Raw genomic sequence first — 26,270 nt, 5'->3', positions numbered from 1 at the left:
AATTTAAATAAAATTAGGAATATATATATATATATATATATATATATATATATATATATATATATAAAAATTTAGGAACCATAAATGAAAGGTAATATTCATCTTTTTCAGACTGGCTTAATTCACTTAGGATGATCTCTAGATTCACCCATTTTCCTGTAAATCATGTAATTTCATTACTTGACAGCTATAAAAACTTCGCTGTGTATATACACCACTCCTTCCTTGTACGTTCCTCTGTTAGATACCTCAGCATGCTCCACAGTCTAGATATGTAAATAACACTGAAATAAACATTACGTTCAAGTGATGCTCACTTGGAGTCCGTGGCTAGATAACCAAAGAGTAGTAGGGCCACACAAGCCTCCACATTGATCACCATAGTAGCTGAACTGGTTTCTATTTCCACCTCCGGTATGTAAGGCTTCCCCTGTGCCCACTTCCTCACCAGCATTTGATATTTTAATTTTATTTTTAATGAGTGCTATTATGACTGAGGGAAATGGAATTCCAATGTAGTAGGTTTCTTACATTACTACAAAGGTTGAACTTTTTGGGGTTTTTTGTTTTGTTTTGTTGTTCATGTTTATTGGTTATCTTTTGAGAGAGGTCCATTCATTTTATCAGGTCATTTATTGACTGGATTGTCTGGTTTCTTTTTCAGTCTTTTGTTGTATATTCTAGATGTTATCCCCTGTCAAACGCATGACCAGCAAAGATTTTGTACCCTTTGGTAGGCTGTCTCTTGATTAATTATCGTCTTCACATTTGTCAAGGTTTTATGTCTCATGAAGTTCCCATTTGTTAACGGCTAAGTTTCCCTTCTCAGAAAGCCCTGCCCATGACCCTCGGGTACAGTGATGCCACCAGCATTATTCTGTGCTCAGGATTACTTTTGTCTGCCAGGGTCTCTTGTGGTTTCATATGTTATGACATGGATTGCATTAAACTTGAAGGTTTCTTATGGTAGCATAACCAGTTTCACAACATTAACTCACCCAGCCCATCAGCACATGTAGTCTTTCCATCTTCTAGTGTCTTCAATTTCTTTAAATGTTTTAAATTTTCCATTGTAGAAGATTCTGGTTTTCGCTTCCTTGATTAGGTTTGTTTATTCCAGAGTTAGTTATTCATTGGCTTGCAGGTGGGATTATTGCCCTGATTTCTTCCTCACTAAGTCTGTCATTAGTGTATCAGAAGACTACTGATTTTTATCATGTTAATTTGTATCCTGATACTTTACTCAAAGTGGTGATTGGTTTTAAGGGTTCTCTGGGGGAGTCTTCAGCATTTAGAGTAACAACATCTGCCAGTGAGGATGGCCGGACCGCCTTTTTGATTAGTAACCCTTGGCTTCTTCTTCTCTTGTTTGAGTACTCTGGTAAAGACTTCAAGCACTATATTAAATTAAGAGCGGAGAGGCCAGAGGTCTTGGTCATGGTTTTAGTGGAAATGCTTTGAGGTTTTCTCCATTTAATCTGAGAATGACTACAGGCTTGTCATAATATCCTTTATTACACTGACATATATTCCTTTTAGCCCTAGTGTCTTTAGGGATTTTCTTATGAAGAATTGTTAGATATCTGATAAAAACCTTTTCTGAGCTGGGCGGCAGTGGTGGCACACGCCTTTAATCCCAGCACTTGGCAGGCAGGTCCAGGACAGCCAGAGTGTTGAAAGCTGTGCAGCATAATCTCAGATCAATGTATGGATGCCTGTTCTACGGATTTCTCCAAGGCAAGGCCCGTGGAGATGGTCTCTTAGTTGGCCAGGACCAATGGACCATAAGGCAGTGCAGGATTTTGCTGAATTCATGTGGCCTGCAAGCTCTTTTCTCTTTATTATGTTATAGATTCCAGTTCTGGAAAAGAGAGTAAGGCATTCATATACAGCAACTGTTGAGAGTGCGTACCCTGGACACCAAGCATGCAGAATTAATGGTAGGGCCTTGTATGCTCCAAGAGAGAAAAATGCAATGCAAACCATAGTATGGATGCATCCACCTTTACCATAGACAGGAGCTTGTATTGGTGAAAGAATGGTGTGGTGGGATGGAAAAAGAGTACCTTACCAAAACCTGCCTTTTACAGAGACTGAGACACTGGACCTTCTTGTGGAAAAGGAAACTATATAAAAGCGCATCTTTGCAGACGTGAACGGATTGTCTGGGTTTGAATATTGTTGTCCTTAAATCATTGTGCCCATGTCTATTAACTTTTTAACTTTGTAAACCCAAGTAGCTATAGGCTGGCATGAGTGCTTCGAGAGCAGGATGTGTCTGGCTCGATATTTAGTTAAGCCTGCAAAAATACTGAACCCTGTGTCTAGAATAAGGTTATACAGGGGATGGGAAGGTGTATTTGGAGAAACATAAAATGGGAACAATAGGGGCTCTTATAATGACTGATATATTCCTTCAACTATGATGTATTTCTTAGAAGTAAAAAATAGAAGTCAATAATAAAAGCTGTTCAAAACCAAACCAAATAAAACTAAACAAAAAACGTTGTTAAAGTATAAATAAAAATGGTTCAAGCTATTGGGGCATTTGAGTGCAATCCACCTGGTGGTCAGAATCTGTACCGACACACTCCTTCCCCGTCTCAAGACCTGAATGTGAGCTGAGGCTGGACCCTGGCAAAAAAGCCTTTTCTGCAGGTATGGAAACTGTTTAATGACTCCTGTCTTTGAGGCTATTTATGTATAGAATTATTGACTTGCACATGTTGAAGCATTGACACATCTGGAATGAAGCCAAGCTGATCATGGTGAAATATCGTTCTGATGCATCACTTAGTTCATTTTCCAAGAACTCTATTGAGAAATTCTACACCTATGTTCATCGGGAGGAATTGCCTATAGCTTTCTCTTCCTGTTGTCTCTTTATCTAGTTTCAGTATACAGTTAGTACTGGCTTGATAGAGACCATAGCCGTTCTCCTACATTTTCTAATTTATGGATTGGTTTGAGGAGCATCAGTGTTCCTCAAATAGCTGGTACAACTTAGCAGTGGATCGGTCTGGGCCTGAATGTTTTTAGCTGGGGGACTTTCTTATTAAGTATTTCAATCTCACTGCTTATTACAGGTCTTAAAATTTTCATGCTGTCTTAGCTTAATTTTTGTTAGGTCATATGCATCTAGACATTAATTTTAGATTTTCCAACTCAGTGGAATACAGATTTTTTGTTTTAAAGTAAATTCTAATGGTTTTCTGAATTTCAATGGCATCTGTTGTAATGTCCCCTTTCCAATTAAGTCGATTTGGGTTGTCTCTTTTTTCCCTTAGTTTGGCTAAGGATCTGTCAACTTTGTTATCTTTACAAAGAACCAACTCTTTGTTACTATCTTTTTCAGTCCCATTTCATTAATTTCTGCCCTTATCTTAATTATTTCTTTCCATCTGATGGGGTAGTAGGAAAAGTAAATAGAAAGTAAACTCAGGGAAAGGGCAACTTTGACTAAAGTTATAATGAAAAAAAAGTGACATAAACATATCCGCTGGGCGTTGATGGTGCACACTTTTAGTCCCAGCACTCTGTGAGTTCGAGGCCAGCCTGGTCTACAGAGAGAGTTCCAGGACAGATTCCTAAGCCATACAGAGAACCCTATCTCAAAAAACAAATTATCAAAGCACAAAACACACAAAAAAAGAAAGAAATGTAACAAATTAGACAATCTGGAAGGAAAAGTCCCAGCCCTCAGGACACTGAGGCCCCACAAACCATGCTGCCTGCCTTCTTTGGAAACAGCTATCAGAAGGAAAAAGAAAAGAATAGAGAAAAAGGAGGAGGAGAAGGAAAATGGAAGAGAAAAGCACAAAGATACTAACAGAGCAGGGCAGAGCTGGTTTGCTAAACCAACAGGGATATTAACAAAGGAGCAACCACTGTGTGTGTGTGTGTGTGGAGGGGGGAGTCTGAGGAAAGCCCTGTTTGCCATTCAGGGTTTCTGTGCTCTTCCCCCCTTTCCCCGGCTCCCAGATGCCTTCCACGTCTGGCCAAATCTTTGCAAGCTTGGGTCACAGATGCTGCCGCCGCCGCCGCCAGCATAGATGGTCCTCCATTGGTCAGATCACAGTTCTGGTTAAGTCCTTCAGAGAGCAGGTAGGTTGTGAATGCTATTCTTGCTCCTAGCAGACCCTTGCCAAGGGTCATTTTCCTGTCATTCTGGGTATGGCTGGCTGGGGGACAAATGCTAGCCCTAAACCTAGGCAGTCATCTCCAAGCTCCCAGTCACCCACCTGGATGGCTGAGCTACAGGTCTTTCACCAGCCCAATGGAAATGCTGGTCCTGCCCCGCAAGTCCTTCCTGACAGCTGGCAGATAGTCTGGAACCTGAGTCTGTGACCCTGCAGACCTCGTGTCTGATCAGCTTCCCCCTGGCTGAACAATGTTTAGTTCTAATACAAAGTTCATCCCCTTAAGTCTAGAGGCAATCTTCCTGCTAAGTTTCAGGGGATAGCCAATCCTGGGACGCTTGCTCTGAGGCCACTTTTAAAAATCTCCTCCTCCAGATGAGGACCAACTCACTAGACTGTGCCAGCAACAGGGATCCATGATCTGCCAGAAGTCTCCTGGTACAAATCGACAGGTAGCACCCAGTGTAGGTACGCTTCAAGATCTGCATGGGACTCCTCCCCTCCATGCAGAGGCTGTCCCTCAAGTTCACTCTGAATTCTCACCATTTCCCATCTCTCTTTTAGGACTTACGGATGGCCAAAGTGGTCCTTGCAACTCTCCCACAGAAAAGACCAGTCCGTTGGTTTCTGCCCTCTATCTAGAGGTAGATGAGACATCCAGCCCCAGTGCTGGCTGCTGGGTATTTTGTACCCACCCTTGCATTTATGTCCAAGGCAGAGCAATCTAAGGCAGGTTCTGGGAGTCCCTTATTTTCTCTCTCAGTGCCTACAAAATTACCATGGGTTGGTTTGAAAAGCTGTTAGCTCCAAGGTGCGCTGATTCTGTGTCTGCTCACTCTCAGTGAGCTCGGTAATCGTGGCTGACTTTAGGGAGGAAATGCCAAGACTGAACTGCTGTAACTTTAACACAGTCCCCTTACCAGCTGCAGACCAAAGGAGTGCTAAAGCTCCAAAGGAGAGATATGGAGGCAAATTAGAGTCGGGAAAAAAATATTCAGGCCCAAAGCTTTTTGCAAATAGGGTGCAGTTTTAGCTCCAGACATCACTCTGCAAGTGCAGATTTTTAAAAGGCGTAACTGCAGAGTCAAACGTACAAAGTAAAGTTTCCTTTTGTGGCCCACCAGCCCTTCTTCAATTTAAAAGAGCACACGATGTAAGTGACTGAACCCAACCTAGTTGTTAAAGACAGACAAGGCGCTCCCTTCTGCTTACTGTCTAGCTTGGTCCTTACTGGAGTAGGTTACATTTACAACTGCAGTTTCCGAGTCTGTGTTCACTAGGGGAAGAAAGAATGAGAATTGGTTAGTTTTCCTTCCGCTTCCTTCCTTTTATAAATTTGAAAGCAATTTGGAAGACATTACCTTGTTCACAGCTCTCCACCACTCCATACTGGACTAGTAAACTATCCAGCACCTAGCAGGAGGAGAAAGAAAATCATAAGTTTTAGTTTCCCAAGTTATTATTAACCAGAGCAGGAATATATGTTTGCAATCACAAGTGGTCACGATGGACAAGAGTCAAAGAATTGCCTGGGGCATCACACTACAGAGCCACAAGGATCACACCACTCCGCCCGTTGCCTATGGCTGCCCATGCCTGTTCCCAGCTTTCAGCTCTTTGCTGGTGGACACATGATGCCCTCAGCACACAACCCACTCTAGAGGTGGAAGGCAAGTGTTACACATTACTTCTCACACACAAATGCATCATACATCTTCCTTCCTCCATGGATTCGAAGTCATAAGATAAGACAAGCCTACATTGAAGAGTTTTATCTATAAGATGATCCTATATAAAAAAACAAAACAAAACAAAACAAAAAAAAAAAAAAAAACTTCCCTTTTTTTAGCACTACTGGTTCTAGCAAGACAAGATCAGCACCAGGCACACACAGCACACTGGAAGTAGCCATCAGCATGCAGGCACTTAGGAAAGGTGTCAGCCGGTGTGAGCATTTCTAGATCAAGACAAGAGCAAGAAATGTAAACACAATGCTGTTTTCCTCTTTCTCCTGAGCTATAGGCTTTTCTGACAGAGAAAAGCTATTAAAACAGTAGCTATAGGTTCATTATAACAAGAACCATGGCTATGTCTCATCCCATAAGCCAACTTCAGCTGCCCTCAGCTTCCAAGGGATTCCCCCCCTTGAAATGTTAAGTAAATCAGTTTCTTTGTATTTACAGCAAATGCTTATTAATTTAATTGCCAACATATGAAAGGCAGTAAGTAGTCCCTGAAGATGCTCTTTCGGTCCAGGATACAGTAAGCTGTTAAGAAGCAAGCTACATTTAAAGGCAATTCCCTACTTCATCACAAATCTTCCTTCAGAGGATACCTCACCTTCTGTGCATTTCCATGCTTCTGCCGACTAGTTGCCTGGGAGCATGCTGTCTTCAAGGAAGGCTGACTCCTAACTTGTTAACAGAATGTTTTCCTTTCATGTGAGACAGGCTCTCACATAACTCGGGCTGGCCTCCAACTCACTGTGGAGCTGTAAGTTGGACATACTGAAAGCTGAGGTACAGGAGTGGTTGTGGAGGAGGGGAGCAGGCAATAAGGGATAATTACCTATTTAATATGTTTACTTAATCATTCTTAGTTCTTCCTAAAAGCAATTTGCTCGGTAATTAAATATATTAGCTTTCAGTTTCTCTTGTGCCACCTCAACTTTACTACTCCAGAGACAGATCTAAGGCCTGTAGCCTGTACACAGGGAGGGTAAAACCTAACGATAAATAAGCCGGTGAAGCTGACGCTCTCCAAGGGTTCTGCTTGCAAGGGAGTCAAGACTTCCATCTGAACATGTGGTATGATATTCACATACACATGCATGCATACAGAACATACACACACAATTCATATACATGTGCATGCACAAGTAAAATTTGAAGTTTAGGAAATGTATTATCAAAAGTTTACTGCATATTATTTATATCAGGTTTAACATATTCAAAATAGAACTTCTTGTACACTTAATTATACTGTTTTGTTTTTTGTTTTCTTAAAAGACAGGGTTTCTTTGTTTCTGTGTAGCCCTGGCTGTCCTGGAACTTGATATGTAGACCAGGCTGGTCTCAAACTCCGGGATCCACCTGCCTCTGCCTCCTGAGAACTGGGATTAAAGGCATGTGACACCACACCACCTGGCTTACTTAAACATTTAGGCTCAAGAATAAGTAGATGCTACTGGTTACTTAGTACACTATAAAACCTGCTATCTATTATACTCAAAATGGTAAACTTCATGGAATATAAATATAAATTATACTCAAATAAATATAACTTTAAAATCAAACCAAACCAACAAAACTGTAAATTTTTTTTCCTTCCTGAGACAGAGTTCTCTATGTAGCTTTGTAGACCAGGCTGGCTTTGAACTCACAGGGATCCACCTGCCTCTGCATCCCCCCCCCACCCCCACACATGCTGTGATTAAAGGTGTGTGCCACCACCGCCCAGCTTCAAACTGTATTTCTTAAAAGAAGTATGTTCAGCATCAGTCTTGGTGTCTAGGTGTGAATAAATTAACAACACAGCCCGGTACCTCATGAGAAGCTTACATCAAGATGCACCTCAGAAATTTTAAGCGAGAATCTAGGGATAATCATGACTCATAGGATGGGGGAGATGGCCAATGGCCTAATTATCCTCCGATCTGGGCAGGTACAGGTGTGCCTTTAATCCAGAACCTGGGAGGCAGAAACAAGTGAGTTTGAGGCCCATCTGGCCTATATAAGGAGTTCTAGGCCAGATACAACTACATAGTAAGACCTGGTTTCAAAAAATTAAGTCAATAGCTGGGCCATGGTGGTACAAGCCTTTAATCCTGGCACTCAGGAGGCAGAGGCAGGCAGATCTCTGTGAGTTTGAGACCAGCCTGGTCTACAAAGCAAGTTCCAGGACAGCCAAGGTTACACAGAAAAACTATCTCAACAAACAAAGAAATATTTTAAAAAATTAAGTAAATAAAATCTTCACAAATGAAATTGGGCCATAACTGATTATGTTTTTTCAGATCAACAATCACTCTCCCAGAGCACAAGGATCCCCTAAGTCTGACATTTGGGCTCATCCTACATTGAACAGAAGATGTGCTGTGTTCTTATATCTACCACCTAACCCCTGGTTTCTTACATCTTAGCTCCTTTTCATTCAATTTTGTTGAATACCCCTTGCCCATCCCCTCAAATTCCTTACATATTTCTAGCATTTCCACAAATCTCTCAAAAGCCAGAATCCATACTTAAATGAATTCACTCAAGCTGGATTATCACACGCCTGATATCAGAGTAATTGCCAGTACAGTGCGTGCGTGAGTAAAGATAAGAGATGATAAAATGATACTGCTTTCGTTTCAGTTGTTGGGGATGACAGACAGACAGACAGACAGACAGACAGACAGACAGTGAGAAAAGCAGAGGCAGACACTTTATCACCCAGTATTGAATATATAATAGGAGCATGTGTGTTGGGATCACACACACACACACACACACACACACACACACACACACACACACACACAGTATGCATAGCCATGTTGAAGTATGGACAACACACAGCTGTTATTTGAAAACCCTTCAGGGTTATGTAGCTTCTGGCAGGAAGACAGGGTGGGACTGGAAGCAAGCTTTTCACATGGTAAAGGAACAACGCTGGGCATGACTGTCTCCAAGCCAACCCATATCGGACAGTTCTCCTCCATCTCTTCTCCAAACAAAGATGGCTGACCTCTAGGGATGTGAGACAAGCTCATGGCTTACATTTGCTTAGTCCATTCCTAGCTAAGTGAGAAAGCCTGAAACAGAGTAAAAGAAGACACAAAAGAGTATTTGTGTCTACTGCAGTGGTGCACAGCTACAGCCCCAGGGTAAGGAGGCTGAGGCAAGAGACCTGCCCAGAGTTCAGGGCTAAACTACACTAGTCAAAAGCCCATCCAGAAAAGTAGGTTTTTGGAGGCAAGTGGATCTCTGTGAGTTCGAGGCTAGCCTGGTCTACAGAGCAAGTTTCAGGACAGCCATGACTGGTACATAGAACATCCGGGTCTCAACACCCTCTCCCAAAATTTTTTTTTGTCCTGAATGCAAAGAAAGCTAATCTTTGGTTCCATCTCAAGTCAACAGTTGTTCATCTAACAGGAATGCTTGCTACAGAGACTCTGGAAAAAGCAGAGCATGAGGTCACTGTCAGCACCCCCACTGCTGAGAAACTGAAGTACAACTAAAAAAGCAAGGGCCCCAAGTACACCTACCCACCTGGCAACCTTCTGACATTGAAACCAGTTTTACACACCGGGGAAGGCTCACCACAGACATGGATTACTCCTCATGTCAAAGGAGAAGGGAACCACATCAACAGAAGTTACTGCCTTAAGATGCACCCAACATTGCCCTAGGAATAGGCCCGGGGCCTTCGTTCTTGCTCCCCCGCCCTCCTGTGTGTTTCTTTGTTCGCCATCTCTGTGAAAAGGCTAGCTATGTGAAAAAAAGCTGCAGCCACCAGGAACCATTTCTAGTAAATACTGACCCAAATCAAACAAAATAAAGCTATCAACTTATTATATCCCTAAAATATCACCAACACAACACTTTGGAAAAAGTCATATAGCACGTCTAGGATAGCTTTCAGGTCGAGAGGGCATGCACTCATGTCTTTTAGCTGCCCAGCAACCTATTACCAGGGCTTACACAGTGGGCAGTCATTAGAGCAAAGGCATGCCTTCTGGAAGCTAACCTTCAATAGTTAGACCCTCTAACCAGGTAAGGAGGTGGCACATTAGCACTCAGTCATGTGATTAGAAGCAGAAGGAGAGTCACCTCCCTCCACCCCAACCCTCAATGTCATGTGAAAGGGCATCCAGAGCTCCCATGTTTCCACTGGGCAGAGCTGAGCCATGCTTAAAAAAGCCGAGTGAGCAAGTCATACCCTTGACTAAATCCCTAGCAAATACTGGGAAGTCTCTTTGTGGCCCACTCATCCTGTTTTGCATATACAATTCTCTTCAGTGCACCAGCTGTCTTTGGTTATGAATTGTGCTGTCTAAAAGCAGACCTGTCCATCTCTCACACCACACACGCCCATAAAGTAACAGCATCTCATTTTGCAGCTAGATAAACTGGCACGGAGACTTAGGAGTGTTGGTCACGTGACTCACCGACACCCCACCCTGCCCCCACAGCTGTTAGGGGTGGGAGGCTAAGCTCTTTAACTTCCTAGTCTAAGTTGCTTCAATTCCAAGTCCATCTAAACTAGAACATAAGCACACAGATGAAAATGGGTGCAATTCTTGCTTGGCCATCACTTGTGCCAGAGAGTTTAAGCTGCCCTCTGAGGGGAAAGGGCTTTATATAACCTTCTGGCTGAGCCCAGGTCCCAGGTACTAGCACCATGTCCCTATCTCCCTCTTCATCAGACAAGGAGGACACAGCATCGCTCCTGGCCCAGTCTTTCCCAGTGCTGCAGGGTTCCACATGTAAGCAATAGGGTTTGTGGAGGTCAGGGGTCAAGAGGTGGCAAATAGGGAGCAACTTCTGGAAGATTTGGGGGTTTCTCTCAGGGATGATGAAATGGTTCTAAAATTAGTAGTGGTCACACAATACACTAACACCTGATTGTACGAGGTGGTTCATTTTATAAGGTGTGAATTTTGCCCTGTTCTTTAAGAACTGTTTCTGAGTGTTGTCTTCACTTTCACACTTGTATTCCCAGTTCCATCTGACCCCTCCCTGCACATGTGCTCCCACACACACAGCTGGCGTCTCCATTACAGCTGGATGAGCTGGGGTGGACTTCAAGTAACTGGCATTTCACAAACTGGGGAGAAACTCAGGTCTCAGCACTTTGGAGGCAAGCACAGAACCTTCTCCAGCCCTCTTTTAACCAAACAACAGCAAACACAAAAAGATGAAGGGATGCCCTCCACAGTTAGTGAGTGCTGCTAAGAACGCTGCCCACAGATGAGCACCGTGTGATAAAACTCGATGGAAGACTAAGTGAAGGAAAAAGAAAACTGTCTCCTCTTCACACTGGGATTGAACTTAGCATACATAAGAAGGTCTCAGTGTTGCATCTAACTAGTTAAGAGTGCCAGACCACCAAACGCACAATTTAGTACAACTTAAAATTCACCAGTAGTTAGGAAAGTCATAGCAGCTCCAATTATAAAAAAGCAAGGCAAACTAATTGGCCCAAATGATCTCAGCTAATAAATGTTAGAGCCAATATATAGAAGGTCTCTGAAAGAAGCCACACACACACACACACACACACACACACACACACACACACACACACACACACTTCAAGCTGGGTACAGCGGCTCATACTTGCTATTCCAAAAGGCTGAGGCAGAAGGATTGCTGTGAGTTCAATGGTTAGCCTGAACTACAGAATGAGACTGTTTCAAACTTGGGGAGGGGGCGGGGGGAGGACACCGGATGAGAGAGAGGATAAAGCACAATTTAACAATTAAAAATGGTACAAAGTCAGATAGGTAAGTGGTGATGCACATCTATGATTCCAGCCTCATATGGCCGAGGCAGGAAAATAGAGGGTTTGAAGCCAGCTTGGGCAAAAAGGAGAGAAGCTATTCTTTATCTTTGACGCATTAACCTCATTTCTGTTTAGTCAACGTTAAAGAAATCATCGGGAATGTGAGTGAAAATCTATGCACAGACATGTTCATTGTCGGGTCAGTTACTGGAACGAGACTAAAAATCACTCTCATAGGCAGCGATGCGGAATGTTTAGATGATTACAAACCACACAGAAAACAGGGTAATTAACAATCATTATAAACACTTAAAGAGGCCACGAAGATTTTTAAAATGTTAAAATAGAGTTGGCTAAGCCAGAGAGTAAGAGAGATCCTGTCACAAAACAAAAATAAAATGAAGGCATCTGTCTTGCATGCTTGAAGCCCTTAATTCAGCCCCAAGCACTGACCCTTCAGGCTTCACAGAAGGCTTCAAGAAAATGAAGACAGCCATGTGTGTGAAGAGGGATGTGTACACAGCGTTTACAGAACAGGCGTTCCAAATTTTCCACTATCATCCAAACACCGCTAGAAGGAATATAAAATAGTCACTTTGGAAATCAGTCTGTTAGTTCCCTGAAAAGTTACCACATGCCTCACCAGTCTACTCATTAGATACATACCATTCAAAATTCTGAATACCTCTACCCACCGCAAACACAATGTTCCCAGGAACACTCACTCATAGTAGCTGTACGGATGCTATAACCAACGGACAGATTGCACTTGGTACATCCACATAAGCGAAGTGCATGCTAAATATGACACCTTGACAATACTATGCATAGAGATGCCAATGTGAGTGTGCTGATGGTATACTTGTAAGTATGGACTCCAGGGTCTGTGATGGGGGACTGCACACACCGAGCTACTCTGACTACATATGGGGAACCTCGTCTAAAACACCAAACCAAACAACAACAAAGCCAGGCAGTCAAGGCCACATACAGAATCATGTCATTTCCATTACATATCCAGAACAGGCAATCTACAAAGACATAGATAGGCTAGATTTCTAAGCTCAAGGAAGAGGCTGACTAGCAAGCAAGAAGGCAATAGTAATAGCCACAGATTGTTTTGGGGGGCAATGGAAATTTTCTAAAATGAATGGGGATGTTTCTAACCCTGTGGACACTTTTAAAAATCCACCGTATTGTGCACTCCAGAGTGAATTCTTATGTCCTTGCACTCACTCTGTAAACCAGGCTGATCTTGAACTCACACAGAGATCTGCCTGCCTCTGCCTCCCAAGTGCTGGGATTAAAGGCATGTGCCACCACTACCCAGCTCAGGGTGAATTTTATAGTCTATGAATTATGGTTCCAATTTTTAAAAAACAACAGAGTATAAAGCACAACATGCTTGGCCATGCTAAGAAACTGAGACCTTGGCTGAGCAGCACTTGTGAGCCAGAGGCAGGTGGATCTCTGTGAGTTCAAGGCTGACCTATCTACAGAGTGAGTTTCAGGACAGTCAGGGCTAGCTACACAGAGAAACCTGGTCTCAAAAAAGCAAAAGGCATGGGGTGTTGGTGGTGAAGGGAGGGAACAGGGACGGAGGGAGGAAAGGAGGGATGGAGGGAGCCTTCTTCCATTCTTATCTATCACTCTCCCAATTTTCTACTGTGAGTTTTCTAGCGAGGAAAAAGTAAAACGGACAACAAAGGAAACAACATGAACTGTGTTGGTTATACTGACTTTCAGAAATTGTTTTAAGAAACAAGGAGTGTCCAGAAAGCAGGTATGTCTTTCTATTTTTAAGGCTCTCCCTGACGTGAAGGCAGCCGCAGAAGTAGTTTAGCCACCTAGGAGTCCACTTGGCTTGAAGTATACACATCCCTTTCTTAAGAATCCACCTGCACCAGCTGCATGTAATACTCTGGACAGCGGAAGGAGGTTCCCCCACACACCATGGAAATACGAACCATGCCCCCCTTTTGTGCACAGGTTCTATCCAAATGTGTGTGCAAAGGTTCCTGACACAGAGGGTAGGGGCATGAAGTAAGCAAAGGGTTACATAACCCAGACTGTTGATCGACACATTAGGTGGCCCACTGTCACTCCTGACTCTATTTCTTTTTCGTTTGTACTACTGCTTCAGTTTCGAACCATGTGTCTATAGTTCAATTCCCTTGAGGAAGGAGCAGGAACCTGGAAGCAGCCAGTCCAGGCCCTTGAGCCTGGTAACAGGGGCACAATGAGCCACAGGCAGGAATGACCCGGGAATCGGTAGAAAAGAGCAAGCGGCTTGCTTCCCCACCCCACTGGAGTGCTGAGCACACTGCTGGGACATGGCTGGGTTTGGGACAAGGTGCAGTGGAATCCCCACCCTACCCAGCCCCATCATCACAGTATTTGCTTTCCATGAGAGGCCCACCCACATTTTGTCTTTTTTTTTTTTTTTTTTTTTTTTTTTTAAAAAGCCTATGGGCCTGGGTGCTGGGAATTAAGCCCTGGTCCTGTGGAAGAGTAGCCAATGCTCTTAACTGCTGAGTCTTCTCTCCAAGCCTTGTTTCTTTTTTCTGTTTTTTTTTTTTTTTTTTTTGGTTTTTGAGTCTCACATATTTGGCTCTGACTAACCTGGGATTCATGATTCTCCTGCCTCAGCTTCTCAAGTCCTGGGATTAGACCTGTGCCACCATGCTTGGCTTTACCATATGCTTACAACTTGAAATTTACATCCTGTTGTGTACACACTACACATCACACACACACACACACACACTTAAAAACAACAACAAAAGGCCTTCTGTCAAGACAACTCCAGATATAACTTAAAAATACTTATTATGAGGAATGAGGCAATATTTTAATTTCCTAGGTCTGTTCCCCACAAAACAAGAAGCTTAAAAGAGAAATTCATTCTGTCACAGACTAGAAGTCTGTGAGATTCTAAGTCTGAAATCAGAGCACAGGATGCTAGCTGGTGTTGCTGGACCACTCACCTGGTTCTGGTTTAAACCTTTAGATTCTATCTGGTTTGTTGGGAAGAGGGGAAGAGAAATCCACAGACTTTAATGAGGTTGAAGGCTGCTATCAAGCATTATAGCCTCACCTTCATCCACTCTCAAGTGAATTCCCACTAGCTCCTTCAGCTAGAACACACTTTAGGGCCCCTTAGGTCTGGAATGCAGCCCCTGTCACCTCATTCTGGTTAACTCTAACCCTGACTGGTACCTTTTGAAAGGGGGAAGTTTGGACAAAGGCACATGACTGCAAAGACAAGCCTGGGGTGGTGCAGGGATGGCCAAGAAATATTACGGTTGCTGGCAACTCCAGGCGCACATGTGTCATCATTTGTGGTTGCTAATCTCCAGAATTCTCGAAGAGCATACTGCTTAAATTAAAGCCTCTTGCTTTGTGAGCACAGCCACAGAAAACTGACCCCTTGAATCTGCATAGTAACTACCCTGCACCTAACCCAGGGGCTTGTCTGAGTGCAGGTCAACAGGCCGTTGGCTGGTCCATGTCTGGGCAAGAGTCCTTGTTTCCATGCCAGAACTGGCCCTTGCTCAGACGGTCACACACAGGTGAATAAAGACAGGAGAGAATCTCACCTCACCTCTACACACATGATCCTATTTAGTCATCCAGCTGTTTACCAACATGGACACTAAGCCTTTCCTGCTTGAGTCACACGTGTGAGAGCAGGCACAGGGTTTGGGCCCACACAACAGCTCTGGAGCCTTAGCTCACTTGGCTACAGCGTACCTTTTTCCAGAAAGTCACCATCTTGTATGGAATGAGTTCCCCAAAGCACTTCCAAACAAATGATGGGCAGAAACTTGGGGAAATGCCGAGGCGGGTTGACAGTGCAAGTGGACTCGTATAGCCATACACATGTAAAGTCATTCAAGTAAAGGCCATTTTTGAATCCTATTTCAGAAGTTGAAGTTCCAAACTAAAATTAGCAATAATTCTTGGGCAAATATTTAACTCTTGCCCTGCTCAAACAGAACCGTACTGTGTAACACAGGCTACAGACACTCCCCGCGTCACTCTCTGTAAATAGACTGAAAACAGATTCCCAGAAAAGCTACTCCCTATTTGTATCTTATTACTTAGCATGCCATGGTATGTAATGGAAGTCAGAACTAGCTTGCAGGCACTGGTGCTCCGCCCTCCCTGAGGATCCCAGGGAGAGAACTCAGGTCCTCAGGCTGCGCAGCAAGCACCTTCACCTGGTGAGCCATCTCACCAACCCGAGCGTCATCTTCTTTCAGGCAAGCTAGACTTTCTGGGTAAAATGAATTCTGAGCACCAGACTTACTTTTCCAAATTAAAAATTTTCAGGATTTCAATTTAGCAATAAGACTGGGGAGGGGGAATCTCGTTTTCTAGACACAAACAGTAAAAAATAATAAATTCAATAAAACAAAAATGAAAAAGTTCAAGGACTTTATCTGTTAGAATTTCAATTTTGACCAAATGTTTAGCCACATACAAATTTGAGTACATCAGTATGTCACCTGAAGAGTTGATACTCTCATTTTTTAAAACTACTGTATTCACTATGATGAGTCAAGGGAGACACACTTTGAACAGCAAAATGAAGTAGTGAGAAATTATATCCTAAAACAGATATCCTACGGAGGCTGGAGGGATGGCTCAGTGGTTAAGAGCAAACTGTCCTGGTAGAGGAACTGAGGGTGATGCCCAGCACCCAGGATGGGCATCTCAGGATCACTTCAAACTCCAGCTCCTAGAAAGCCCTCTTCTGGATTCAGCAGCCACCTGCACTCTCACATGCACATACCCACACACAGGCACATCATACACACATCATTAAAATAAGTCTTTAAAAACTGATTATAGGGCTGGGCGCAGTAGCACATGCCTGTAGTCCAGGAGTTCTGGACTATAGTGCGCTATGCCGATCCAATGTCCGCACTAAGTTCAGCATCAATATGGTGACCTCCTGGAAGCGGGCGACCACCAGGTTGCCTAAGGAGGGTGAACCAGCCCAGGTCAGAAATTGATTATAGGGGCTGGAGAGATGGCTCAGAGATTAAGTGCACGGGCTGCTCTTCCAGAGTCTTTGGGTTCTCGTCTGAGCACCTACAAGGTGGCTCACAACCATCTGTAACTTCAGTTCTATAGGCTCCAGCTCCCTCTTCTGGCATCCTGGGGCACTGCACACAGGTAGGTCACACACATACCTGAAGACAAATCCCCACACACATAAAAGAAAGAATAAACAGTCAAAGAGGGGAGGTGGCAGGGGGAGGGAGAGAGATTGAGGTTATACCCTAAGTACAAAATGCACAGCCTCAAGCCCCAATGACTAAACAAGGCAGTGCAGACATCTTCATGGACAAGTAACTCTGAAGGTGCTGGGTTCCTGGTTCCTAGACAGGGACGAGTAGACTGCAGGAGAAAGAAGCAGGAAATCTTCACTGCTGAGCCACCTCCCCAGTCCTGCAGGGACATTCTCGTGGGGACTGTGGGAAAGCAAGGAAAGGGACTTTACAGAGAAAAATACCTTCATCCAGGAATCAGGTTGCCAACAAGAGGCGAGTTGTGCTGACTAACAGCAGTGTCCACTTGATAATGACTATGGCTTTTTCTCTCAAATTGATAAGCTCAGTCTAACCAGGAGAGACACCTCAGTTAAGCCAACTAAGACGATTTACACAATACTCACTACCGCTAAAAACTGCCCAGGTCATTAAAAACAATGAAAGTCAAACTACAACAACACCGGAATGAGAGGAAAAATCACGAGAGGATAAGGAGGTACAGGGCCTTGGACAGGTGCAGAGAAGCATGAGAACACCTGAACCACGCAGGTGCTTTGGTTTACTATGATGTATAAATAACTTGTAACCCAGAACTCTAGAGGCAGAGGCAAGCAGATCTCTCAGAGTTTGAGGCCAGTCTGGTCTACAAAGCAAGTTCCAGGACAGCCAGAACTATTACACAGAGAAACACCATCTTGAAAACCAAACAAACTAAAATAAATAAATACATAAATAAAACCAGAACACTGGTTCATTGCATGTACCCTACTAAATCACCTTGTTATAAGACAGTGATGTGCATGGGAAGCTTCTCTACTTGCTTTCCAGTTTTTTCTGTAAATGCCCAACTACTCTGAAATCCAAAATTCATTTCAAAAGAGAAATGAGGCACCAGTCCATGCTGTAACATGCATGAACTCTGAAGAAAAACAAAATGAAAAGACTCAGCTGCAAAATACCACACGTTATAATTCCATGTACAGTTCATGAAACGTCTAGAACACAGAAACCTATAGAAAGGCTGTCCAGGGTTAGGAAGAGGAGACAGCAGGAAGTGAGTTCTTGTTGGTTAGGGCTGCTCTTGGGGGTAATGAAATGTTGTTCTAAAACTAGACAGCCATGCTCTACCACAGCTTGGCAGACACTAAACATCACTGCATTGTATACCCTTCAAAGCCGATTTGAGGGTGAGCAAGACAGCGCAGAGAGAAGAAGACCCTGCCACTGAAACCTAGTGTGTTCAACTCCTGAACCCTCCAACCGACACATATGAGTCCTGACACTCACACATACACTATACACACACGGAACAACTTTTTAAAATTCAGTGATGTTTATGTTATGAGAATTCCTAAACAAGCTGTCTAAAAGTACAGCCAGGTGGTGGTGGTACACACCTTTAATACCAGTACTCCAGAGGCAGAAGTGAGTGGATCTCAGAGAGTTCTAGGCCAGCCGGGTGTACAGCGAGTTCTAGGTCAGCCACAGTTACACAGAGAAACCCTGTCTTAGGAAAAAAACCAAAACCAGCGCATTAGAAAAGCTAATACTGATCTGATATATATGTGGGTGACCTGCTGGTGGGCATAAGGCTGCAGGGTGACCTGGAAGGCAGCAAGGACTGTTACCTTAGATGATAAAATCAATGGACAAAGAGAAAACAAAATTACATTGACTTTGTTGTTTTGCCTACACATTATCCCATGAAGGCTGACACACCGTGGGTGCTTTCTATTATTGTTTTAGCTCCGAGACACAGGAAGTCATCTAGAGCCCACCAGCCAGTTTAGACTGGCCAGTGAGTCCCAGGGATCCTTCTGTTTCTGCCTTCCCGGTGCTAGCATTAGAAGTGTGAGCCGCCACTCGCCACACGAAACCATGCTCTGCTTTTTAATGTGGGTTCTAGAAACCAAACGTGCTCACAAGGTAAACACTTTCCCACCTCAATTCTCCCCCAGACCCTTTCAGATCTAGTTAATGAAACATTTCCCACTTGCCCCAGGGATACCTGGTTCATGTCTGAATACGTTAAAACTGTCATGCTGTCTTTAAAAAGCCTGCTTTGTGTGAGCTTTATTGTTGTTTTGGGTTTTGTTTGTTTGTTTGTTCATTGAGACAGGGACTATGTCGTCTAGATCTGGACCTCATTATGTAGCTCAGGCTAGTTACAAATTAGCAACCCTCCTACTTCACCCTCTGAATATTCTTCCCGCTTTGAGATGTTGGTATTTATCAATTCCCCAGTGCTGCTTCTGCTGGGGGGGGGGGGGTCTCACCACCCACATGCATGCAAGTATTTTTATCTTTGTGTACCTGACTATTATTAATCTATAAACCCTCAATCACTACACCTACACTGGGATTACAGGCATATTCCCTGTGACATGAGACTGTCATTGATTACAAGTGGCTGTTAGGCACTAAGGATGTTTGAGTAAGCGGGAAAGGTGGCTCATGCCTGTAAAGCATTTGCCATTTAAACGTGAGAACCTAAGAGTTCTGATGCCTAGAACCCATGAAGTCTGTGTCCACAGGGAATGAAGAAACATAAGAAAGTCTCAGACAAGGTGGAGGGTGAAGTCCAACACACACAGGTCCTCTGACCCACACAAGAGTGCCATGGCATGACACGAACATCCTCGAGCACAAACACACAGCGTGAATGCACACACATGAATTACAGCTGTCAGATTCTAAGGGTGGGACCATCAATCTAATTCACATGCCAAGGTCTTTTAAATTATTTTTTTTTATTTATTAAAAAAAGGAAAACCACAGATGCAAAAAAAAAAAAATCTATTCCTCAAAGAATGAAGCAACATGACCAAACACAGAAGGAAATCCAGAAAAATTAAAAGTTAAAAATTAATAAGAAGTCAGTAATAATGCTCTAAAAATATACAGCAGGGGAGAGGTGGCCTTAAGCTCAGTAGCAAACACTCCCAACTGAGCCTGCTCGGCAAGGGCTGCAGACTCTGTCATCCCTGCAAAGCTGTCTTCAGTAGCAAAGGGACAGACAGCTTGAGCAAAGGTCCTCTTTCTAAACAAACACGGATTAAACAGCAAGTCAAGATAAAATTCCTATGGCAGAGAAATGAAGCTGTGACTGCTGAAAGACTTGCTGTGCTTTGCTAAGCCGGGAAAAGCCCAACACGAGGAAGTCACATCTTTAAGAGAAAAAAACTAATGAAGATTTTTACAAATCACAACCGTTTGCTCAGCTGAGAGCTGCTTCAAGTGGTGCTTGATGTTCAACCACTCCTGAAGTGCCCAGAGCACGTCTGAAGCCGACGGGCAACAGATCTGCTCAGAAGGGAGAATGTGGAGCAATGATGGACATGAGCTTGTAGGGCTCAACATGAATCTACCTCAACGAGGCTAAATCTGAGCTTTCCAGGAACACCAGAGGGAGGAGTGTCTCTCTCTCAGTGATGCTTCAACTCTTCGTGACTCATTTCAACACTACAGTCAGAGTTTTCCTTAAAAAGAAGACAATGAGCTTAGTATCAAGATGAACTACTATTAAAGTCTAACCAGGGTCTTGTGATGGCTCAGTGGGTAAAAGCGCTCGACACACAAGCTGGATGGGCAAAGTTCAACCCCTGGAGCTACAGTCAAAGGAGAAAACCCCGAGAAAAGCAGCCCTCTGACCTCCACAGACAGAAGAAAAAGACTAACCAAAACCAGAATACACAAGTCCTTAATAGCAATAACCAACCAGAGATGAAAAAAAAAAAAAAAAAATGTGCAATAGCTTGTCCCATGACAGCAAAGGGTTAATATAGCTTATACCACAAATCAAGTCCATCTCCCCTAAAACCAAAACAAAAATTACCTTAAAAGAATCTTTAGTAAATTATTTCTATACTAACAAATGTACATTCTATTTTCTTATCTTTCTCTACCCCCCCTGAATACAAAAATCCAGTGACTAAAAAGGACAAAGGTGGGGGTGGGGGGAGGACACAGGTCAGGACGGACACCAGGCTGTGGAGTCTGTCCATGCTTGTGCTCAGCACTGGGGAGCAAGGGGGGAAAGGAGACTCCCTAGGGCTCGCTGATCAGCCTGTCCTAGTAGCAAGCCTCGGGCCAGTGAGAGACCCTGTCTCAACCACAGCGGATGGCTCCTGAGGTAGGACACCCACACAACTCCGGCCTCTACATACACACACACTCATAAACATATACATGAACATAAATACACACATACAAAAGTAATAAATAAAAATAGCCTATTAAAGAGCTGAATAAGTTTCTGGCTGGGTGGTGGTGGTGAACATCTTTAATCTCAGCACTCAGAAGGCAGAGGCAGGCAGATCTCTGAGCTTAAAGCCAGCCTGGCCTACAAAGTGAGTTCCAGGACATCTAGGGCTGTCACACAGAGAAACCGGGGGTGGGGTGGGGTGGGGGTTTGACCAGGCTGTGTTCTGTGACTAGTACTGTCTTTGGAAACAACATGGAGGAAATACAATCTGCGTTCCCAGGAGCGTGAGAGTAAGAGACAGAGGTCGGAAGACAATGAATCATGAAAGCAGGGAAGCAGGGAGCACTACCACAGCACTGTTGGGCAGAAATCCAGGAGACGGTGACCCGGCAGGACAGGAGGCCAACGAAGGCTTTGCGAGAAATAACAGCTAAGGTGGGAAAAAACACTTAGTGGGCATGAGAGGGTGGAGGGAAGCAGGTGCTCTTGGCAGACAGGCTGTGCTAAAAGCTCCGAAATGAAGAGAGCCGCGCTTGAGGAAGAAGTAAAGCTCTTCACAGCACTCAAGGACTTCCACCAAAAGCAAGCAGCCTTGTAGAAGCTGACTACCTCAGAATACACACACCTGTGTCACTTCTGGAATTGTCTTGGTGAATCCCCTTTACAGACAGAAAAGGGTTCTTCACTGCCTGGACCCTTTGCCCAAAACGTCGTAGTCAGTACACGGCTGCCCCCAACGTACCCAGGCTTGCTAAAGTTTGACACAGAGCCCCACCACCTCTGGGTTCTTTATCATGACCGTACTCTCCAGACTCAAACGGAGAACAGTGAAAATCTGAGCAGGGATCTGGGTCTGGGTCGGGTTTGTTCATTTTGTACAGCCTTGACTTGGATAAGATATCAAAGCTGCCACCCAAGACTGATGACCTCAGTTCAAAGGTCACAATGGAAGAAGAGAACAGACTCCTGCAAACTCTTCTAATTTCCACATTCCCACTGTGGCACAGTTGGGAGTATGCATGCATGTAAACACAAACACAAATAAGTAAATAAATGATACAATGAATTTTAAAGAGGCAGGACACTGGGTAAAGAGACAGAATGCTGCATTCCTGTAACCCCACCATCTGGGAGGCTGAGGCAGAAGGAATTGAGGCTAGTCTGAAGCCAGGTTGGACTATGCAGGAACTGTCCTTTTTTAAATTGGGTTTTTTTTTTTTTTTGTCGATACAGGATCTCACTGTGTTGTCCTGGATTGCCAGACTCGCTCTGGAGCTGCACCTCCCAGCTACCAGAAACCCACCTACTTCTGCCTCCAGAGAGACAGGGTTAAAGGTGTGCCCCCCCCCACACACACACAGCTCAGACAGACAGACAGACAGAGAGGGACACAGAAAGACGCTAAGGACAGATAGGAGCTAGTCTCAAGTGCTGTGATGGGAGAGTTGGGAGGGTGTTAGTCCTAAGAGAGCACCAGGCTCTCAGGCGGCATCAAGTCAAGCGCCAGATCAAAGCCATCTCAGCACCCCTGCCGGTAGCTGTCTCCCAAGTCTCAAAAGGTGCCAGCTGTTCTCAGTCTCACTCACGCTTCACATAGCTGACCATCTGTGGGAATGCACATCCTCTACGCAACGGGACACGACGTATTTATTCTGCACAGGGACCGCTCTAGGCCCTGAAAAACATCATGACCAATCCTTTCCCTGAATACATTTCCAACTTGGGGTTATTTTGACATTTCTATACTGCAGTCCTGCTGTGTTACCAGAGTAATGGGAATCACCTACTACTCCCCGAAATCAGAGAATGCCTCTCCTGTGGCAAGGGCTTTGTAGGTGTAATCAAGGTCCTAGTGTTCAGGGAATTGAATGGCTCTTCCAGGTGGTCTGGCTCACTGTAATCACAGGTGTTCTCATCTGTGGTAAGAAATTTGATAAAAATCTTAAAGCTCTGATGGCAGAAGCAGATGAGACTTTTGTACTCTGAAGATGAGGAAGAGACCACAAGCTAAGGGAGACAGGCAGCCATGAGAGCCCAACCCTGCTGACACCCACTCAGGTTCTTACCTGGGGCTGCAGCCACTGCCTAAGAATGGCTTTCGGTTGCTTTATGCCACAGCATGTGGGGATCTGTTCCAGTCTCCAAAGTAGGCACCATACCCACTACTCTTCTATATTAGTACAGGAAACAAAACATTCTAAACCTCCAGGTACCACAAACATCAAGGAACACTCAATAACTTGAAAGGTTAGATGCCTTAGACTTCTTGTGGTCACATCCTGTTCCTACATGATGGAAGGTGGTGATGGGACCTTTGGGAGGTGATTATGTCACGAGTGCAAAACTTCATGGCGGGGCTGGTACTGATAAAAAGGGCACCCACAGCAGCTCTGGCTGGACTCGACTTGCTGGTGCCTCCCGGCCTCCAGATTGGTGTTTATGAGCACCTGGTCCATGATAATTGGTACAGACCCAAAAGGACCCAGTCAAATCCACACAAAGCCAGCTGACTGGCCCTGGGTCTAACCATTAACACCTGGAGCCAATCAGCCAACACCAAGGGGATGACCCTGTGTGAGCCAAGTCAGCTGGGAGAGCAAGGGCGTTCCCAAGCTATCACAACAACCGAGGTTTGAGGTCTGGGGAAATGGCTATGCAGGCAAGGTGCTTAACCCACAAGCATGAGGGCAGAAATTCAAATCCCTAGAACTTACGTGAAGTATAGAGCAGGACCTGTAATCCGAGGGCACAAGAGGAGAGGCAAGGCTCTCCAGGACAAACTAGACCAACTGAAATGATCAACTCTAGGTCCAGTAAGAGGCCCAACCTAAATATATAAGGAGGATGATGAGGAAGACACCCAATGTCAGCCTTGGACCTACCCATACACCCATACACCCATCACTGGCTGCTACCAGAAGATGGAGGTTCAATTCCCAGCACGCAACTTGGCAGTCCCAGGAGATACAATGCCCTTCCACAGGCTCCAAGCACAAATGTGCTATGCATATACACACGTAAGCAAAATACTCATATAAAACAACATAAATCCGAAAAATAAATAATAGGGAGGAGTCTTAACCAGAAGATGTAACACGTGTCTTTAATCCCAGAGGGGAGGCAGAGGCAGGTGGAGCTCTGAGTTTGAGGCCAGTCTGATCTACATAGTAAGTTCAGGGCAGCCAGAGTTACACAGTGAGATCCTGTCTTAAAAGAGGGGAGGGGAGGGTTGCTGGTATATTATAGCTTGGTAGTGAAGTACTTGCCTCATACGGGCACAGCCTTGGGGCTTGATTTCCAGGCCCACCCACAAAAAAAAAAAAAAAAAAAAAAAAAAAAATCACAGAACAACAGAAAGTTTATTGCTGATACAAAGTTACCATAAGTTAGGCAGATGAGAAAAGTTACAGTGAAGTCCAGTCCACCTGATCCCTAAGAAGAGCTGTGGGGCTGCTGTAGCTAACTATTATTAGCACAAATGATGAAGCCAGGGCCCATCTGTCTGTCAGGATTGCCACGGCTATGAAGCACCATGACTAAGGCAACTCTTAGAAAGAAAACATTTAACTGGCCAGGGTGGCTCAGTTACAGTTTCAGAGTGGTTAGATCCACTATCACCATGACAGGGAGCATGATGGTATGCAGGTTGATGTGATGCTGTAATAGTGGCTAAGGATCCTACATTTTGCAGGTAACAGCAAGTGGACTTGAAACACTGGGCAGTACCCTGAGCACAGGAAACCTCGAAGCCTGCCCCCACAGTGATACACTTCCTCTAACAAGGCCACACCCACTCCACAAAGTCCTATCTCCTGTTATGGTGGACAATTACATCCAAACTACCACACTTTCCTACCTTGCTACTGGAATGTTTTGACCAAGACTCAGAGTATGAAAAACATACAGCAAGAAGCATTCTAAAATCCAGGCCTCAAAGTTCCTGCTTCTCTGTGTACTGGCATGAAGGAACACAGATCTTAAATACGTAAACCAAGAAGAAATAAACCCCAATGATTTATGCCTGTAAAGTGTGTTGCAAATTCAATCATGAATCGGAAGGCATCCCTGAAGGCAAAGGCAGTTACATTCATGTTCATCGTCAGATGTTTCTCTAAAAATGACGGGGTGATTTATGGAAACAAGAAGGGAGCCCAGGTGTAATGGCCCACACCTGTACTCCTACTACTGAGAAACTTGAGGCAGGAGAATTATTTGAGCCTGGGAATCTGGGCTCAGACTGAACAACAAAGCAAGACCCATTTTCAAAACAACAAAAAGGAACAGAGGGAGCACCAGGAATAAAATATGGGCACTTGAGTGAGATGGACACAAAAATCTTTCAAGAGGGAGAAGTTTCAGAAGCAGTCATTCTCTAATAGGAGAACCTGAGTTCAAGTCCCGAGGCACCTACAGAAAAGCTGGGCATGATCTGGCTGGCTGCCAGCTTAGGCCGAGGTTCTGTGAGACCCTGTCTCAAAAGAACAAGGCAAAGAGTGACAGAGCAGGATACTGAGGTCCTTCCCTTGCTTCTACAAGCACGTGGGTGCATGCAAGCACACACGCGTGAACACACACACACCCTGATTCTCCACTGAGTTTAAAGTTTCCTCTCCTAATAATTCACTGTAGTTTTTAAAAGCCAGAGACTGCTTGGAAATTACTAACAGTCCTTCACCACTGCTGGAGAAGAAGGCTCTATTGCAGAAATGAATGAATGAATGAATGAACGAATGAATGAATGAATGAATGAGCAAACAAATATGACACGTGTGGGTACCTGCTTAAGTCAAAAGAGAACAACATAGGACTCTCTGCAGCCCACTGTGGGCGCTGGAAACCAAACTCAGGGCCTTTAAAAAAGCAACAAGTGCTCTTAGCCACTGTGCAGCTGAACTTCTATAACAGTGGAGGTCCCTAGGGTCATAGAACTGAATGCAGAGGTTGCAACAAAATGTCAACAGGAAAGGTTTCTGAAGGCACCATGTGTAATGCAAGTTACTGCAGCCTTGCCTGTGAACACACAATGTGTGTGCACTGTGCATACCACTACACCACACAACATGATGGACATCTCCTAGACCATCCTGGCTCAGATTCGAGACTATTCTGTGTATGACCTGCAGTGTTTATTATTAGACAGTTTTCAATCCCTAC

At 44.3% G+C, this 26,270-nt stretch overlaps 1 protein-coding gene across 2 annotated transcripts in view; it reads right to left on the bottom strand.

Annotated features, from left to right (window-relative positions):
* Igf2bp3 (insulin like growth factor 2 mRNA binding protein 3) overlaps positions 1-26,270 on the bottom strand; it is a 127,057-nt gene that overhangs the window by 43,175 nt on the left and 57,612 nt on the right. For both annotated transcript variants that reach the window (XM_051202872.1, XM_051202873.1), the window contains exons 4-5: positions 5,501-5,552; positions 5,352-5,415 (exon numbers count right to left, since the gene is read on the bottom strand). In XM_051202872.1, coding sequence (XP_051058829.1) covers positions 5,352-5,415; positions 5,501-5,552 — 116 coding nt within the window. The remainder of the gene's footprint in view (positions 1-5,351; positions 5,416-5,500; positions 5,553-26,270) is intronic.

The sequence above is a fragment of the Phodopus roborovskii genome, unplaced genomic scaffold, assembly GCF_943737965.1.
Source record: "Phodopus roborovskii unplaced genomic scaffold, PHOROB, whole genome shotgun sequence".
Taxonomy (NCBI): Eukaryota; Metazoa; Chordata; class Mammalia; order Rodentia; family Cricetidae; genus Phodopus; species Phodopus roborovskii.
The sequence above is the reverse complement of the archived record's forward strand: the minus strand, read 5'-3'. Positions and strand labels throughout refer to the sequence as shown.